The sequence below is a fragment of the Zophobas morio genome, unplaced genomic scaffold, assembly GCF_036711695.1.
Source record: "Zophobas morio isolate AGI-343-1 ecotype UQ-CSIRO unplaced genomic scaffold, CSIRO_AGI_Zmor_V1 ptg000006l, whole genome shotgun sequence".
Lineage (NCBI taxonomy): Eukaryota > Metazoa > Arthropoda > Insecta > Coleoptera > Tenebrionidae > Zophobas > Zophobas morio.
In genome coordinates, this window is record NW_026972111.1 from 2,211,221 (window position 1) to 2,230,373 (window position 19,153).

A 19,153-nucleotide genomic window follows, 5' to 3' on the forward strand; every position below is an offset into this window, starting at 1 on the left:
CAAAGACCATGCATGTAATCTATTCAGGTCAACTTGCAATTCCATTGTATCACTCATAGCCTGAACAAATTTAAAAATGTTATGTATAAATAAGAAGAACAAAATAGGACCACAAGGTGAACCTTGTGGGACCCCCGATGTTACAGAAAAGGGAATAGATAAGTGATTCCCAGTTCTCACCTGTTGCTGTCTATCATTTCAGAATGACGCTGACTACTTTATAGTGTTGTTATTAAAACCGAATTTGGATAACTTAAAAAGTAGCAAATTATGATTCACCTTATCGAACGCTTTAGAGAAATCGGTATAGGCACCATCATTAAGGAAGGAATAGTATTCTACTAAGTTCGACAGAGTTGATCTATTTTTAACGAAACCATTTTGTTTTTCAGAAATTATGTCTACACTTTATGGAGTCAAAAATCTTTGCAATAACAGATTGGTTCCACATTCTATAATTATCAGTTCTATTTCGTTCACCAATTTTAAAACTGGGGATAATATAACAGTTTTTCCAAACTTTAGGAAATTTGCATTCATTTAGAGACGATTAAAATAACAAAATCAATGGAAGAGAAATTGTGAAGACACAGTTTTTAAGAGAATGCTTGGAATTCCATCTGGTGGAGGATTTTATTTGGGACTAGATATCCTCAAACACCTCAGCAATACATACCTTTAAACCATAATCATTTACTTCCATACCCGGAACAAAATTAAGGTTGAAGTTCCTATTGTTCTTTTCATGTATAGAAGAAAAAAACTTTGGCATGAAAGGAAAAATAAAAGACACTATTGAAGCAAAACTTTATTCTATTGTTAATATATCGTCTTACAGTTTTTCTTAAGATTATAAATTCAATAGTGCACCGAAATGCGATTTTCAGATTTTCATCTCTATTCCGCAGAAGGACATTCGAAGTGAACAACGTGGAAACCCTTGAAATCAAAATTAAAAAACATTACATACAGTCACAATTTAAGCGTAAACAAAAAAAAGAAAAATATTTTGTTTTAGTTTGCTCACAATGTTAGCTGTATTGTGTGTCCCAGTAATCCTAATGAAAACCATTGCTCTCTCTTTAAAAACAAGATTTTGCCAAGATTTACAGTCTTCGTTTCTCCGATCCACAGCAATTTCCCAGTTAGTTTGGTTAAGAGATGTTTCTATGAAATATCTGCACCTCCTTTCATCTTTGTCCCACAACAACAATCTCATGCTCGAAATCATGTAAGGTTGGGCTGAAGAATATTTTATAATTTTAAGTCAAGAATAGCTATGAATATCGCCAAGTACCCAGTTCTACAATGATGCTTCCTGATCCTATAGTATGTTGAGTAAAGCCTGAACCACCATCATAGTTACTGAAGTCCCCATTTAGAAGCAGAGTAGGGTAGTCGCTATCAATTATTCATAATCATAACAATACATTCTGCGACTAGTACTTACCCTGATATAACTCTAGCTCCTTTGGTTGTGGCCACATTGCTATCCGGACAAATAATGCCATTTAAAAATTTCGGGACAGTAGTTTTTAAGTACGCTTCAAATCCGATCAAATGGAACGCCTAAATCACAAAAAGCAAAAAATAACTATATTGAATTATCAAATTTTAGTGCAAATTTACTTTATTTGCAGTGTTGTGAGTTCCTTCTATTTTAATGTACTGGGCCAGCTGCTGGTCAAAATACAAAGTTTGCTTCGAATAACAGCTTATGAGGCGGTAGTCGATTAATTTTCGCCACTTTTTGCCATCAAGAGAAACAGCAATGTAGTAAGAATAGTTACTAAAACAACTCTCAGCCAAGTATGTGCTTTGGTTAGTACACTTACCGTTCATCACCGTCCCATAGTCTCATCTTGATATGATTAAAATACGAAGGACTGTCAAGTTTAACGATAAGAGCATTCTCACCATCGATCAAATGTTCACCATAATAACCGACATCGGTTTTTCCATCGCCAGTCAGCAAGTGAGCAGTTCCTTCTCCTGAAATTACCTCAGCCTTATGGAGAGGAGTTGCAATATTCTCATCAACCACTTAAACTAAGAATTAAAAAAACGTCACCGTGATTTCGAAATTCTTACTGTAAGAACCTCTAGCACTGGAGCTTTTCACTTTAACGCCAACGATTTCAGCAACGGCTTGCAGCAGCTTCTCACAGTCGAATAATTTCGAAGGCCACACTGTAGACACGATATCTTCCACAGTCATCCAGGATAAGCGAACACACTGTATCACTAAATCGTCTACGTCGTTGTTGATTTTGCACCACTTGGCAACACTTTTGAAAATTTCGATTTCGGGAGCAAAAAAAGTACTGCGTTCTAAAAGTTTAATCATCGATTTCTGCAACAAAAGTGTAACAGGTGTCAAAATTAAATTATTCTGGTTTTACTTGAGACAGGTCTGCAAAACAGTCACTTGAAACGACTTCAGAGGCGTTAAGTTCCATGAAGGAATGACAGACTTCGAGCAGTTCTTCTAAATCGTATAGGTTGGCAGTGTTGAGGACAGCGCAAACGTTTTGTAAATTTAGAAGGGGTTTTAGTTTTTTAATTATGGTGGTTTGAAGGTCTGTGAACGAGTATTGATGGGCAAGTCCCAGTATCTGAAGGGTTGTGTCAACATCGGAGGAAATAGTGATGGTACCTGAAATTTTTTAATCAATATGATTTTGTTTATAAAATAGTGGGTCACCTGTATAAATGTATTTAAGCAGAGTACGCAAGGCGTCAAAAGGCACACCGGTTATGGTTATTTTCGTGTTTTGCGGATCTTCGTAAAGTAGAGACTCAAAGTACTCGCTCCTCACAGCCAGAATCACCTAAAGTGTGATATTTTTTCGATAACTCAAACCAAATAATTGTAAACTAACCTTGTGAGCGTAGAGCTTTTGGTCATCAACAAGCAAAGTAATGTCAGAAAATTTCTGGTTGAGGTAGAGAGATGCGACATCTCCGAGCAACTTGGTGGTGTCTGTAATAGTCACACTTTCGTCACTCTTCACCATTCTGTTTAGATTTAACAAAAGTAAATCGCTGAAAGTGGAAGTTCTCTTTCAATTTATATAGGCAAATCAAAATGATAAAGAACGGAAGTGTGTCCACATCGGTTAGAAGGCGGATATGTATGTAAATTAAGTAATTAAAACAACTTGGCAAAAAATGAACAATAAAAAAGCTCTATTTGCTCGTTAAGAAAAAACATAAAATTTACACTAATTAGATTTGAAAAACCTAAATTTATTAAACATTGTTAAAACAATGGAAAAAGAAGCAACGAATATTTATTTGCCTGATAATCCGTCGTCTGCTTACGGTAGATAGTTTTCTGTTTGGTTGCAACAAACATGTTTTTACAGTCTTGTTTCTCGATATAACTCGTTAACAAACTCAAAGAAACAAAACTACCACTTCCGCCAGCATGTGTTTACATTTTGCTAAAAAAATATCATGATTTAAGTGATGATTCTTAACTGAAGATAATGTTGAAGGTAACCTGAACTCAATGATCTAATTAAATTGTAGTTTTTAGCAAAATGAAAATCTGTCATTACCTCTAGAGTTCGAAAAGAGTGGTCTCCCGTTTTCGTCTGTCTGTCTGTCTGTCTGGTGTCTGTATCCATTTCTATTAGACAAGTAATTTCCGAAACTACTGGACCGATGATTGTCAGATCCTGTATGTATACTAGGAATATCATGTCGATGGTTAACGCTAACTAAAATATGGCTACTGATCCCCACCACCAATGGGATAACGTCATCTCCAAAATTTATAAAAAAAAAAGTGTTTTTTAATTGTATTAAATAAGATACTACTCCTGTTGCACCTATGATGTGGTCTGTCAATCCGTGTTTAATTTTACCCCAGACACCTCAAATTTTTGGAAAAAATTCAAAACTGATAGTAATATTGTGCAATAGAAATAACTTGCAAAACCGATTGCTCTAAAGTCTTGTAAATATTTTAAGGTTATCGTAGTCATGGTAGCCGTTAAGCAAAATTTATTGCTTTATCCTCTCCCAAAAAATTGATAATTTCTCAATAAATTGGTTCTTTGATTTTTCGACTTTTCGATTTCCTGATTTTTCGACTTTCTTTGTGACTTGTCGATGATTCGGTTTTAGGATTTTTCAATTTTGGGGTTTTTCAATATTTCGATTGTTCAGTTTTTCGATTTTTTGATGTGTTGATTTCTCGATTCAATTTTTCGACATTTTAATTTTTCGAATTTCTGAAATTTTCGAATTTTCGTTTTCTCGATTTTTTATTTTTCGATTTCTCGATTTTTCGATATTTTAGTTTTACGATTTCAGTTTTTCGATTCTTTAATTTTCCGATTTTTCAAATTTTTCGATTATTCCGTTTCTCAATTTTAATTTTTTTTTATTTTTCTACTTTTCGATTTCTCGATTTTTTTATTTTTATATTAATTTTTCAATTTTTTAAATTTCAGATATTTCTATTTTTTGATCTTTCAACTTTTCGAGTTCTCGCTTTTATATTGTTCGGTTTTTCAATTTTTTTACTTTTAAAATTTTTGATCTTTTTTTTAATTCAATTTTTCGGTATTTACATTTTAAATTTTCAGTTTTCCGATTTAGATGTTTCGATTTTTTCATTCTTCGATTTATAGTATCTAGGTTTCTCGATTTCTCAATCTTTAGAAGTTTCGATCTCTAGATGTTTCAGTTTTTTAATTTCATTTTCTCGATTTTTCGATTTTTTTCGACTTTTCGATTCTACGGTTTCTCAATTTTTCGACATTTCAGTGTTGGGATTTTTCAGTTTCTCGACTGCTTCAGTTTCTCGAATCCGAATTCGATTTTCAATTTTTTTTTTTTTTTATTTGTGGATTTTTAGATTTCTCAATTTCTAATTTTTAGATTTTTAATTTTTCGATTTATTAAATTTTATATTAACGATTTTTCCATTTTTGGATTTTACTATTTTTTGATGTTTCGAATTGCCGATTTAAAATTTTTTGCTATGTATCCCCTATTTCAATTTGTCGGATTTTAAATTTTTTCGACTTTTAATTGTTTCGATTTCTCGATTTTTCAAGTTTTCGACATTTCAGTTTTGAGATTTTTAGTTTTTCGATTCATCAATTTTTCGATTTATCAATTTTTCGAATATTTTAATTGTAGATTTTTCGATTTCTCGATTCCTCGGTATTTTTTGTGATTTATCAGAAGACCAGGGGTGCGATTTTGTTTCTCGATCGAAGTGATAAATTATCACTTGCGATAAATGTCATTGCGTAGCTTTTAAATGAAAAAGTTTGCATTTATTCTTTGCATATAAGCTTATTAAATGCTCAAAAGTTTACAATTACCTTAATTTTAAAAACTTATAACTCAGAATTACAATTTTGAACTTCTATTTTGACCTAAATTTCGAGATTATGTCTCCAAAATTTATCACTTTACTCAGAGCTATCGACAAAATATCACTCCATGAAGACTTGATTTCGTGACAGAATCGAGAAATGTGACAGAAATGTAGCATCTCAACCAATCAGCAAACGAGATTTTATCGCTATCGAGATTTTTTCGATCGAGAAACAAAATCGCACCCCTGGTATGGGATTTTGTTTCTTGATCGAAGTGATAAATTATCACTTGCGATAAATGTCATTGCGTGGCTTTTAAATGCAAAGTTTGCATTTATTCTTTGCATATAAGCTTATTAAATGCTCAAAAGTTTAAAATCACCTTAATTTTAAGAACTTATAACTCAGAATTACGATTTTGAATTTCTATTTTGACATAAATTTCGAGGTTATGTCTCCAATTCTCGAGAAAATATCACTCCATGAAGACATGATTTCGTGACAGAATCGAAAAATGTGATAGAAATGTCTCACCAACTCAGCCTCTCAACCAATCACCAAACGAGATTTTATCGCTTTTGAGTTTTTTTCGATCGAGAAACAAAATAGCACCCCCGGGACTTTTTGGGCTGGGGAAGCTGTGTCGAAATAACCTTCGACAAAATTTTTAGTTTTGCCATGCAGATTTTTCAAAATATAATTTTTTGGAACTCGAATACTTTTCTGGTAATTTCCTCTTATTCGGGGTATTGGAAACACACAATATGGAAATGTAATGTTAAAATAAAAAAATATTTCTTTTACTTAAAAAACCCCGTTTTTAAAATAGAATTATTTAACAATTTTGTTTTTTGTATAATTTTAAGCCAAAATTTTTACCACATTGATTTCTTCTTTTATAATTTATCGTGGTATAGTGATTTAGGACAACCAAAAAAAAACAAAGATCACAGCAATATTTTTGTTCTATTTTCATTTTAAAAATAAAGTGATTTTGAAAAATCTCTAAACTTTCTCATGTAAGGTTCCAACGACATTACCATTAACAAAATCAAACACAGATATTCAGATTCCAATGAAGGTGCTGAAGTCGAAGAGATAGACCAGGAATATGAAATATGATGAATATTCTCAGGGAAGTATTATAGTCTCTAACAATTGGAGGTCGTTCAAAATGTAGTTCGTTGAACAAACCAAACACTTCTTCGTGGCTTCGAAGCCTATCAGAACGATCCTCTTTGACAGATTTTGATTTTTACTTCCCGAGCGTAAGCAAAGGAAGTATTGTAATCGAGTCCGTCGGCCGACTCTCTACTTTTACGTTTTCTCGATCTTTCATGACCCCTAGAAGACGAAGAAATAGGTCTCCCATTTCCGTCTGTCTGTCCGTCTGTCCGTCCGTCTGTCCGTCTGTTGTCCCGGATTTTTATTAGACAGATAATCTCCGAAAGTACTCGACCGATTGTTGTGAAATTTTGTACTTATATTAAGAATATCATGTAGATGGTAAAACGCTAACCAAAATTTGTCGAATCATCCCCACCACTAAAGCGATGACGTCAATTCAAAATTGTACATAGTAAATGGGTTTTCAATTGTATAAAATAACATAGTCCTACACATGTAGTTTACAACTCTGAATCGACTTTTCACCCGAAACGTCCAGATTTTTGGAAAAAAAATCAAAATTATAAAACAACATTTTGAAATTTAATTTTTAATCTGCTAACCAGAATGCTTTGAAATGTTGCAGATGTTTTAAGGCTATAAAGAGCATCATAAATCTTTAGTCAAAAAATATTTGCTTATCCCCTCCAAAAACTTGATGACGTCAGCTCAAAAGTTTGTGGAATAAATCATATCTAAAATGTACAAAATATGATGAGTCTGTACTTGTGATCTATCACTCCATTCATATTTTTTGGATTTGCATATACAGAGTGACTCAAAAAAATTAATGAATGCGCAAATATATTTTATTGATTTAATCAGGAACTACAAAACGGAATGCTCTGACATCTTGCAGATGTTTTAAGGTTATAAAGAGCATAATAAATGTTTAGTCAAAATATATTTGCTTATCCCCTCCAAAAACTTGATGACGTCAGCTCGAAAGTTTGCCGAATAAATCATATCTAAAATGCACAAAATATGATCAGTCTGTACTTGTGATCTATCACTCCATTCATATTTTTTGGATTTGCATATACAGGGTGATTCAAGAAAATAAATGAAAGCGTAAATTTATTTTACTGATTTACTCAGGAACTACAAAACCGAATGCTTCGAAATCTTGAAGATATTTTAAAATTATCATAAGCATGGTAAATTTTTGATCAAAATGTATTTGGTCGTCCCCCCTAAAAAATTTATGACGTCACCCCAAAATTTTGCTGAAAAAATGCCATCTTCAATGTGTAAAGTATGATGAGTCCATACTTGTGATTTATCACTGCATTAAAATTTTTAATATTTGCTTATACAGGGTGTCTGAAAAAAATTAATGACGGAGTGAATTGATTTTGCAAAACTGAATACTTAGAAATCTTGACGTTTTGAAGTTATTGTAAGCGTGGTAACTGTTTAATCAAAATGTATCTCTTTATCAACCCCAAAAAAAATTCATTACGTCTTCTCACAAGTTTACTGAATAAAGTATATGATCTGACTACACTTGTAACTAATCATTGCATTCAAATTTTTTAACTTGCTTATACAGGGTGACTCAAAAAAAGAAATGAATCAGTCACTTTATTTTAGTGAATAAATCAAGAATTGCTAAACTGAATATTTTGAAATCTTGCAGATGGTTAAAATTGATTGTGAGCATGGTAAATTGTTAATGAAAATATATCTGTTTATTCCCCCGAAAAAATTCATGACGTCATCTACAATTTTTGCCAAAAAAGTTTAACTCAAAATGTGCAAAATATGATGAGTTTTAACATAAGCAAATGTGGCCTGTGGTTTAGTGGAGGTGGAGTGTGCAGTGCAATTAGAAGTTCCGGTAACAGATCCCGACACTTCCAACTTTTTTCGCCCATCAAATCAAGAACAGCACTTCCGATTTTCGCAACAATAATGTTATAATATTTATTTATTTGTTATTGTGTGTTCGTGAATAAGCACCATAAATAGCAAATGTTGAAATTTTTTTTTGTGATCGGAAGAATATCTCTTAATCAATTCATATATTGTCAATACATGATTAACTTCGACTGTTAATGTTTATACATCGAGAGAAGCAGAGAAAAAGTACATATGCATTTGCTTCAGTTACGCCACTGACCGTGTCATTTCTTTATCGCACGTTGAGACATAGTTTATATAAACAAACTCCCAACCATAGCAAAAAGCGGAAGTTGGAAACGACGAGCGGCGCGGGGGGAATCACTTGTTTGGGTGGCGAGACGAAACAGTTGCGATTGCGAAATGCGAAGCCAATTCGAAAAAAACTGTTGAAGAGTGAGTGTCATTGAGGATATATATCTCCAAATTTTAAAAATTGGACCAAGTTACAAAAATTGTTGCCAGGTAAGTGCAGATATTTTGGATTTGCATATACGGGGTGATTCAAGAAAATAAATGAAAGCGTAAATTTATTTTACTGATTTACTCAGGAACTATAAAACCGAATGCTTCGAAATCTTGAAGATATTTTAAAATTATCATAAGCATGGTAAATTTTTGATCAAAACGTATTTGGTCGTCCCCCCTAAAAAATTTATGACGTCACCACAAAATTTTGCTGAATAAATCCTATCTAAAATGTATAAAATATGGTGAGTCTCTTCTTGTAATTTGTCATTCCATTCAAATTTTTTCGATTTGCATATACAGGGTGACTCAAAAAAATTAATGAATGCGTAAATTTATTTTATTGATTTAATCAGGAACTACAAAACCGAATGCTTTGAAATCTTGCAGATGTTTTAAGGTTATAAAGAGCATAATAAATTTTTAGTCAAAATATATTTGGTTATCTTCTACAAAAAACTGATGACGTCAGCTCAAAAGTTTGCCGAATAAATCGTATCTAAAATGTACAAAATATGATGAGTCTGTACTTGAGATTTATCATTCCATTCATATTTTTGGATTTGCATATGCAGGGTGACTCAAAAAAATTAATGAAGGCGTGAATTTATTTTATCGATTTAATCAGGAATTACAAAACCGAATGCTTTGAAATCTTGGGAATATTTTAAAGTTATTATAAGCATGGTAAACTTTTGTTCAAAATGTATTTGTTCATCCCTCCTAAAAAAATTGATGACGTCACCCTTAAATTTTGCTGAATAAATCCTATCTAAAATGCAAAAAATATGATGAGTTTGTACTTGTGATTTATCATTCCATTCATATTTTTTAGATTTTCTTAAGAGGTGGTTCAAAAAAATTAATGAAGTCAATTTATTTTATTGATTAAATTAAAGGCAACACTTATTATTAGTATTACACCCCAACCAACCCAATTTGGTAGACACAAAATTTGTTAAAGGAAAAACTCGGTTGAAACATAAGGGTAGCACGCTTATTTACATCGACTTTAACATTACAGACGTGCATTTGTTTTATGCGCTGACTAGGTTCCGCGAATGTGGAATAGACATGTTTATAATCAACCAATTGTGAATTCCACCGTCAAGAATTAAAATAAAACCCAATGTTTTATATAATAAGCGGAAGTCGAAGCAATAAAACCGATGGTCGTTTTGTTTACAGTTTCTCTGTTTGACTCTCACGTATGCTGTTACGCCTGTCATCTTAAATTAAGAATGTTTATACATACACGATTTTCAGTTGCCTCTGATACGTATACGTGAGTAAATTGTTTCGTTATTTTATTGATTATTACAAATCAATATTCAAAACGACCCAATTCATTTTCCCGAAAATTTGAGAATATAATAATTTTATTCTTAGTATTACACTACATCTATCCCAACTGATATACGTGTCCTTGCAAAAATGTTGATGACGTCATCGCAATTTTTTTTTAAATTCCCACTACAAAAATGTAATGAGAAAAAAAACACAATAGGCATGCATGCAGTCGTCAGGTTTCCGACAGCGAGGGAAGTACTGTCTAAACTCTTTAGACCAATTTTTAGTTTTGCCATGCAGTTTTTTAAAAATATAATTCTTCGAAACTCGAACATTTTTTTGGCAATTTCCTCTTATTCGGGGTATTGGAAACACACAATATGGAAATGTAATTTTAAAATAAAAAAATATCTCTTTTACTTAAAAAAACCTCGTTTTTAAAATAGAAATATTTAACAATTTTGTTTTTATGTAGTTTAAGCCAAAATTTTTACTATATTGATTTCTTCTTTTATTATTTATCGTGGTATAGTGATTTGGGACAACAAAAAAAAACAAAGATCACATCAATATTTTTCTTCTATATTCATTTTAAAAATAAAGTGATTTTGAAAAATCTGTAAACTTTCTCATGTAAGGTTCCAACGACATAGACATCCTAACATACTGATGCATAAAACTCATTTAAAAGTTCGTAATTACCATTAATAAAATCAAACACAGATATTCAGATTCCAATGAAGGTGCTGAAGTCGAAGAGATAGACCAGGAATATGAAATATGATGAATATTCTCAGGTAAGTACTATAGTCTCTAACAATTGGAGGTCGTTCAAAATGTAGTTCGTTGAACAAACCAATCACTTCTTCGTGGCTTCGAAGCCTATCAGAACGATCCTCTTTGACAGATTTTGATTTTTTGTACTGTCTTTAATAGGACCTAAATGATGCACTTTCTAGTTGACAGTCTACGTTACGATTTGAAAATCGTTTTTTCAAACTTTCTATTATCGTATTAGTAAAGATTGAAATTTGGGGATCATAACGTTTATCGAATATTTATTACAATTGGATGATTCGGGAAAATACCACGTTTGAAAAAAAACACACGTTTGATCAGCTAAATATTTCTCTTATTACTTGTCACGTAAACAGTTTCAACATTGTAGTAGTCACCAAATCTCTGGTTTATTTTCATCACACCGCGGAAGGACATTCGAAATGAACCACATGAAACTCCTAGAAGTTTTGTTAGAAAAATTATCTCAAAAACTGGTGTGAACTAGGTGACTACGAATGAGATTTACTTACCGTGTTAGCAGTGTTGAGAGTCCCCGTTATCCTAATAAAAACCACGACTCTCTCTTTAAAACGAAGATTCTGCCAAGATGTGCAATCTTGGTTTCTTAGATCCACGGCAATCTCCCAGTCTGAATTATCGATGGAAGTTTCAACAAAATATCTATAGCGTCTCGAATCGCGGTCCCATAATAAAAGTCTCATTGTTGAAATTATGTACGGTTGTGCTACGATTCGTAATGATTGTTGATAATAAGACAAAGAAAAAGTAGTGATTTACCCAGTTGGATGGTGAGATTTCCACTGCTTATACTATGCCAGGAATAGCCTCTACTCCCATCGTAATCATGTACATTACCATTCAACAAAACGGAAGGATTTTCTCTTAGAAAATGATCATATTTATGATGATTTTGCACGTATTTTTCACTTACCCTTTAATGACAAGCGCTTTCTTGTCTAAAGTTGCAACATTATAATTTGGGCAGATAATGCCATTTGTGGTTGAAGGAACATTATTTTTGAAATAAGCTTCAAAGGATATGATGTGAAACTCCTGAATAAAAAAAAAAAAACAAATTAAGTATGTAAGTACGTTTTGAAATCTTACACTGTTGATTGTGTTTTGCGTTCCCACGATTTTTATGTATTGCATCACCTGCTGATTAAAAAACAAAACTTGGTCTGAACGACAACTAATGCGACTATAGTCGATAATTGTTCTCCAGTTCTTCTGATCAAGTGAAACCGAAATGTTATAAGAATAAGAGCTAGAACGAATTTTCTTAAAACTGTCAATAAGATTCTTGTAAGTACCGTGTATCGCCATCCCAGAGTCTCAGTTTGATGTGGTTGACAAAGGATGGAGCTCCGAGCTTCACAATAATCCCACTTTTGCCGTCTATAATATGGTAAGCAAACTTACTTTCTACTTTTCCACCACCTGTCAACAACCAAGCTGTATTTGTTCCAAGAATCACTTCAGCGTTATGTTGAGCAGTTGCTAGATTTTCATCCAAAACTTAAAACTCTCACTTAATTTTTTTCCCCAATTTGGAGACAATTTCTTACGATAGAACCCTCTAGAAGTGGAAGTTTTTGTTTTGACGCCAACGATCTCGGCAATGGCTTGTAACAACTTTTCACAGTCGAATAGTTTCGAAGGCCAGACTGTACTTACGATGTCCACGACAGTCATCGACGATAAACGAACACACTGTATCACTAAATCATCAACGTCGTTGTGAATTTTGCACCACTTAGCCACGCTTTTGAAAATTTCGATTTCGGGAGCAACAAAAGTATTGCGTTCTAAAAGTTTAATCATCGATTTCTGTAACAAAAGTATGATGTGTGTAAACATTAACACTACTCTGGTTTTACTTGGGACAGGTCGCTGAAACAGTCACTAGTGACGACTTCAGATGCATTAAGGTCCATGAAAGAATGACAGGCTTGGAGCAGTTCTTCTAAATCGTAGAGATTGGCAGTGTTGAGGACGGCGCAAACATTTTTCAAATTTAGAAGAGGTTTTAGTTTTTTAATAATAGTAGTTTGGATGTTGGTGAATGAATATTGATGGGCAAGTCCTAGTATCTGAAGGGATGACTCAACATCGGAGGGAATAGCGATAGTACCTGAAATTCATCCATGAATCTAGCTCTGTTGTAAAAACTGACGTTCACCTGTATAAATGTATTTTAATAGAGTACGTAAATCGTCAACAGGCACACCGGTTATTGTTATTTCGGTCTAAAATTTTTGTGTAAGGATTATTTTGCTAGAAATTGACAAATTTTGTACCTGGTTTGTGTTTTGCGGATCTTCGTAAAGTAAAGATTCAAAGTACTCGCTCCTCACGGCCAGAATTACCTAAAGTGTGTAGTACATTTTCGATAATTCATACCAAGTAATTGTAGACTAACCTTGTGAGCATATAGTTTTTGGTCATCGACGAGCAACGCAATATCAGAAAATTTCTGGTTGAGGTACAGAGATGCCACATCTCCGAGTAACTTGGTGGTGTCTGTAATGGTCACAGTTTCGTCACTTTGCACCATTTTGTTTAGATTTTACACAGTTTAAGTGTGTTAGTTTGACGGTATCAACACTGAAGGTGGAAATATTCTTCGGTTTTATATAGGCAACACAAAATGATAGAGAAAGGAAGCGTAACCACTTCGGTTAGAAGGCGGATATGTATGTAGAAAAATTTTAAAATGGTAATGAAGAACAAAACATGAAATATCAGAAAATTTGTAGTGAAATATGGGTAGCTACAATAAACTAAATGCACTGAAATAACTTCCATTATTGATTTTGATACCCCCAGATAACACACTTTATTCTTCCAGCTTATTAACAAGAATTTTATCCTAAATCGTCGTCAATGGATTTAAAAATTCTGGATTTTTGTTAGTTTCTTACTTTAATTTCCACACTGTCAAAGGAGACTCAAATTTTTTAACCAAATACGTACAAATCTATACAAAAAATGTAGAGATTTCTAGTGCTAGTCTTAAGTACTTCTACGACTGTGAAGCTTCAAACGAAAAAAATCTTTCCTTCCTCTACAAAAATCATAAAATTTTCAGTATACCTATACACAATGAAAAAATGCAGTATTCTAAATGATTTAAAAAACATTGGACGAAAAGCACCAGTTTTTTGCCTAACAATCCGTCCTCTGCTTACAAGAGATTATTTTCTATTTTGCTGAAAACAAGCTCTAATAAAAAACATGTTTGTTTCTTTGTTTTGCGATATCACAAAATCACAGAAACAAAAGTCCTGTTTCCACCGATTTGTGCCAGTTTCTTTAAAAAAAAAAATTCTTGAATATTTTTATTCCATAACAAACCCGTTGGAAAATTAAATAAAGTATTATTGTTATAATATGGCTGTGGCTTTGTTTTAATTTAAGTGAAGTTTTTTAGCTTCCATTTTGTCATCCAGTCCATCAGGCGACTTATAACCGGCTTGTCAAAAATGTCAAACTACTGTCAAATGTCAATTATAGAATTATTATCATTATTATTTTACTGACGGATAACTCCAGTTACAATAATAGAACATAAAATAAATATACAAGTGTACAAACTTAAACCGCTTAATTAATTCATCTAAGATAACCCTTAACGATAACAAAAATTAGCAATAGTAATGAGAACAGATAAAAAATGTATATTCATAAAACACTATTTATAATGCTTAAACTAGAATTCTAAACTAAAAATTGTGTCTGAAATAATCGCTTTAGTCTTCTTTTAAACTCTGTTGAATAATACGAAATGGTTATATTTATTCAGATGATTTGCTATCTCCATCATTCTTAAGATAGGGTGATTCTTAGTTTTGTTGCTACTAGATACAGAAATTGTGAACGTCACTGAACTACGCGTAATACGACTATTGGCTGCAGGAATTAAGAACGTTAACTTACTTAACAGTGAAAAATTGTCAATATTACCATTTATGAGACTATGGAGGAAGCAAATATCCGACATACAACACCTATCCTCTAAAGAGTTTATATTGAGATAACTACAAATCCAAGTGTAATCACCCTGATGATGACTACCATTAAATTTAAATTCAATCGAACGAAGAAACCTCTTTTGAACGTTTTGTAGTAGACCACAGTCAACTCTGTAATATGGATTCCATACCGGGGAACAGTTGTCAAGATGAGAACGCACAAATGAAGTACAACAATTTCATGGACCACTGAAATAAATCACAACAATGACGCCATATGAAGCCTAACATTCTAATTGATTTATTATCAATACAATAATGTAAGGATGAATCAAAAATAACGCTCTAATTCCTGATTTCTTTCACACGAGCTATCGGAGATCTTTCTAACTGATAATTAAAAGTTACCAATGATTTAGAGTTGAGGAAAGATATCACATAACACTTTTTGAGATTTAGAGGTAATAAATTGCTCAAAGACCATGCATGTAATCTATTCAGGTCAACTTGCAATTCCATTGTATCACTCATAGCCTGAACAAATTTAAAAATGTTATGTATAAATAAGAAGAACAAAATAGGACCACAAGGTGAACCTTGTGGGACCCCCGATGTTACAGAAAAGGGAATAGATAAGTGATTCCCAGTTCTCACCTGTTGCTGTCTATCATTTCAGAATGACGCTGACTACTTTATAGTGTTGTTATTAAAACCGAATTTGGATAACTTAAAAAGTAGCAAATTATGATTCACCTTATCGAACGCTTTAGAGAAATCGGTATAGGCACCATCATTAAGGAAGGAATAGTATTCTACTAAGTTCGACAGAGTTGATCTATTTTTAACGAAACCATTTTGTTTTTCAGAAATTATGTCTACACTTTATGGAGTCAAAAATCTTTGCAATAACAGATTGGTTCCACATTCTATAATTATCAGTTCTATTTCGTTCACCAATTTTAAAACTGGGGATAATATAACAGTTTTTCCAAACTTTAGGAAATTTGCATTCATTTAGAGACGATTAAAATAACAAAATCAATGGAAGAGAAATTGTGAAGACACAGTTTTTAAGAGAATGCTTGGAATTCCATCTGGTGGAGGATTTTATTTGGGACTAGATATCCTCAAACACCTCAGCAATACATACCTTTAAACCATAATCATTTACTTCCATACCCGGAACAAAATTAAGGTTGAAGTTCCTATTGTTCTTTTCATGTATAGAAGAAAAAAACTTTGGCATGAAAGGAAAAATAAAAGACACTATTGAAGCAAAACTTTATTCTATTGTTAATATATCGTCTTACAGTTTTTCTTAAGATTATAAATTCAATAGTGCACCGAAATGCGATTTTCAGATTTTCATCTCTATTCCGCAGAAGGACATTCGAAGTGAACAACGTGGAAACCCTTGAAATCAAAATTAAAAAACATTACATACAGTCACAATTTAAGCGTAAACAAAAAAAAGAAAAATATTTTGTTTTAGTTTGCTCACAATGTTAGCTGTATTGTGTGTCCCAGTAATCCTAATGAAAACCATTGCTCTCTCTTTAAAAACAAGATTTTGCCAAGATTTACAGTCTTCGTTTCTCCGATCCACAGCAATTTCCCAGTTAGTTTGGTTAAGAGATGTTTCTATGAAATATCTGCACCTCCTTTCATCTTTGTCCCACAACAACAATCTCATGCTCGAAATCATGTAAGGTTGGGCTGAAGAATATTTTATAATTTTAAGTCAAGAATAGCTATGAATATCGCCAAGTACCCAGTTCTACAATGATGCTTCCTGATCCTATAGTATGTTGAGTAAAGCCTGAACCACCATCATAGTTACTGAAGTCCCCATTTAGAAGCAGAGTAGGGTAGTCGCTATCAATTATTCATAATCATAACAATACATTCTGCGACTAGTACTTACCCTGATATAACTCTAGCTCCTTTGGTTGTGGCCACATTGCTATCCGGACAAATAATGCCATTTAAAAATTTCGGGACAGTAGTTTTTAAGTACGCTTCAAATCCGATCAAATGGAACGCCTAAATCACAAAAAGCAAAAAATAACTATATTGAATTATCAAATTTTAGTGCAAATTTACTTTATTTGCAGTGTTGTGAGTTCCTTCTATTTTAATGTACTGGGCCAGCTGCTGGTCAAAATACAAAGTTTGCTTCGAATAACAGCTTATGAGGCGGTAGTCGATTAATTTTCGCCACTTTTTGCCATCAAGAGAAACAGCAATGTAGTAAGAATAGTTACTAAAACAACTCTCAGCCAAGTATGTGCTTTGGTTAGTACACTTACCGTTCATCACCGTCCCATAGTCTCATCTTGATATGATTAAAATACGAAGGACTGTCAAGTTTAACGATAAGAGCATTCTCACCATCGATCAAATGTTCACCATAATAACCGACATCGGTTTTTCCATCGCCAGTCAGCAAGTGAGCAGTTCCTTCTCCTGAAATTACCTCAGCCTTATGGAGAGGAGTTGCAATATTCTCATCAACCACTTAAACTAAGAATTAAAAAAACGTCACCGTGATTTCGAAATTCTTACTGTAAGAACCTCTAGCACTGGAGCTTTTCACTTTAACGCCAACGATTTCAGCAACGGCTTGCAGCAGCTTCTCACAGTCGAATAATTTCGAAGGCCACACTGTAGACACGATATCTTCCACAGTCATCCAGGATAAGCGAACACACTGTATCACTAAATCGTCTACGTCGTTGTTGATTTTGCACCACTTGGCAACACTTTTGAAAATTTCGATTTCGGGAGCAAAAAAAGTACTGCGTTCTAAAAGTTTAATCATCGATTTCTGCAACAAAAGTGTAACAGGTGTCAAAATTAAATTATTCTGGTTTTACTTGAGACAGGTCTGCAAAACAGTCACTTGAAACGACTTCAGAGGCGTTAAGTTCCATGAAGGAATGACAGACTTCGAGCAGTTCTTCTAAATCGTATAGGTTGGCAGTGTTGAGGACAGCGCAAACGTTTTGTAAATTTAGAAGGAGTTTTAGTTTTTTAATTATGGTGGTTTGAAGGTCTGTGAACGAGTATTGATGGGCAAGTCCTAGTATCTGAAGGGTTGTGTCAACATCGGAGGAAATAGTAATGCTACCTGCAATTTTTTAATCAATACGGTTTTGTTTATAAAATAATGGGTCACCTGTATAAATGTATTTAAGCAGAGTACGCAAGGCGTCAAAAGGCACACCGGTTATGGTTATTTTCGTGTTTTGCGGATCTTCGTAAAGTAGAGACTCAAAGTACTCGCTCCTCACGGCCAGAATCACCTAAAGCGTGTGATATTTTTTCGATAACTCAAAGCAAATAATTGTGAACTAACCTTGTGAGCGTACAGCTTTTGGTCATCGACGAGCAACGTAATGTCAGAAAATTTCTGGTTGAGATACAGAGATGCGACATCTCCGACCAACTTGGTGGTGTCTGTAATAGTCACACCTTCGTCACTTTTCACCATTTTGTTTAGATTTAACAAAAGTAAATCACTGAAAGTGGAAGTTTTCTTCCGATTTATATAGGCAAATCAAAATGATAAAGAACGGAAGTGTGTCCACATCGGTTAGAAGGCGGATATGTATGTAAATTAATTAACTAAGACAACTTGGTAAAAATGAACAATACAAAAGCTCCATTTGCTCGTTAAGAAAAACATCAAATTTACACTAGAGAATAAAATAAATAATTAAATTTGAAAAACCTAAATTTCTCAAACATTGTTAAAACAATGAAAAAAAAAGCAGCAAATATTTATTTGCCTGATGATCCGTCGTCTGCTTACGGTAGATAATTTTCTGTTTCGTTGCAACAAACATATTTTTACAGTTTTTTTTCTCGATATAACTCGTTAACAAACTCAAAGAAACAAAACTACCACTTCCGCCAGCATGTGTTTACATTTTGCTAAAAAATATCGTGATTTAAGTGATCATTCTTAACTGAAGATAATGTTGAAGGTTACCTGAACTCAATGATCTAATTCAATTGTAGTTTTTAGCAAAATGAAAATCTGTCATTACCTCTACAGTTCGAAAAGAGTGTTTTCGTCTGTCTGTCTGTCTGTCTGGTGTCTGTATCCATTTCTATTAGACAAGTAATTTCCGAAACTACTCGACCGATGATTGTCACAACCTGTATGTACACTAGGAATATCATGTAGATGGTTAACGCTAACTA

At 33.2% G+C, this 19,153-nt stretch overlaps 3 protein-coding genes across 3 annotated transcripts; all 3 read right to left on the bottom strand.

Moving 5' to 3' along the window:
- Positions 1–832: 832 nt before the first annotated feature.
- Positions 833–3,021, bottom strand: LOC135123316 (BTB/POZ domain-containing protein 9-like). The gene is made up of 10 exons (XM_064047848.1): positions 2,883–3,021; positions 2,705–2,831; positions 2,403–2,656; positions 2,092–2,353; positions 1,836–2,043; positions 1,630–1,789; positions 1,451–1,569; positions 1,298–1,401; positions 1,028–1,242; positions 833–939 (listed from the first exon to the last, which is right to left on the bottom strand). The coding sequence occupies exons 1-10, from the start codon at positions 3,015–3,017 to the stop codon at positions 898–900; spliced, it is 1,626 nt and encodes a 541-aa protein (XP_063903918.1). The 5' UTR covers positions 3,018–3,021; the 3' UTR covers positions 833–897.
- Positions 3,022–11,330: 8,309 nt separating this feature from the next.
- LOC135123313 (BTB/POZ domain-containing protein 9-like) lies at positions 11,331–13,562 on the bottom strand. The gene is made up of 11 exons (XM_064047845.1): positions 13,393–13,562; positions 13,271–13,339; positions 13,153–13,219; positions 12,851–13,104; positions 12,539–12,800; positions 12,284–12,488; positions 12,078–12,237; positions 11,902–12,023; positions 11,748–11,851; positions 11,480–11,694; positions 11,331–11,407 (listed from the first exon to the last, which is right to left on the bottom strand). Exons 1-11 carry the CDS (start codon positions 13,525–13,527, stop codon positions 11,366–11,368), a joined length of 1,635 nt encoding a protein of 544 aa, XP_063903915.1. The 5' UTR covers positions 13,528–13,562; the 3' UTR covers positions 11,331–11,365.
- A 2,688-nt stretch (positions 13,563–16,250) lies between these two features.
- LOC135122969 (BTB/POZ domain-containing protein 9-like) lies at positions 16,251–18,437 on the bottom strand. The gene is made up of 10 exons (XM_064047466.1): positions 18,303–18,437; positions 18,123–18,249; positions 17,821–18,074; positions 17,510–17,771; positions 17,254–17,461; positions 17,048–17,207; positions 16,869–16,987; positions 16,716–16,819; positions 16,446–16,660; positions 16,251–16,357 (listed from the first exon to the last, which is right to left on the bottom strand). The coding sequence occupies exons 1-10, from the start codon at positions 18,435–18,437 to the stop codon at positions 16,316–16,318; spliced, it is 1,626 nt and encodes a 541-aa protein (XP_063903536.1). The 3' UTR covers positions 16,251–16,315.
- Positions 18,438–19,153: the final 716 nt, after the last annotated feature.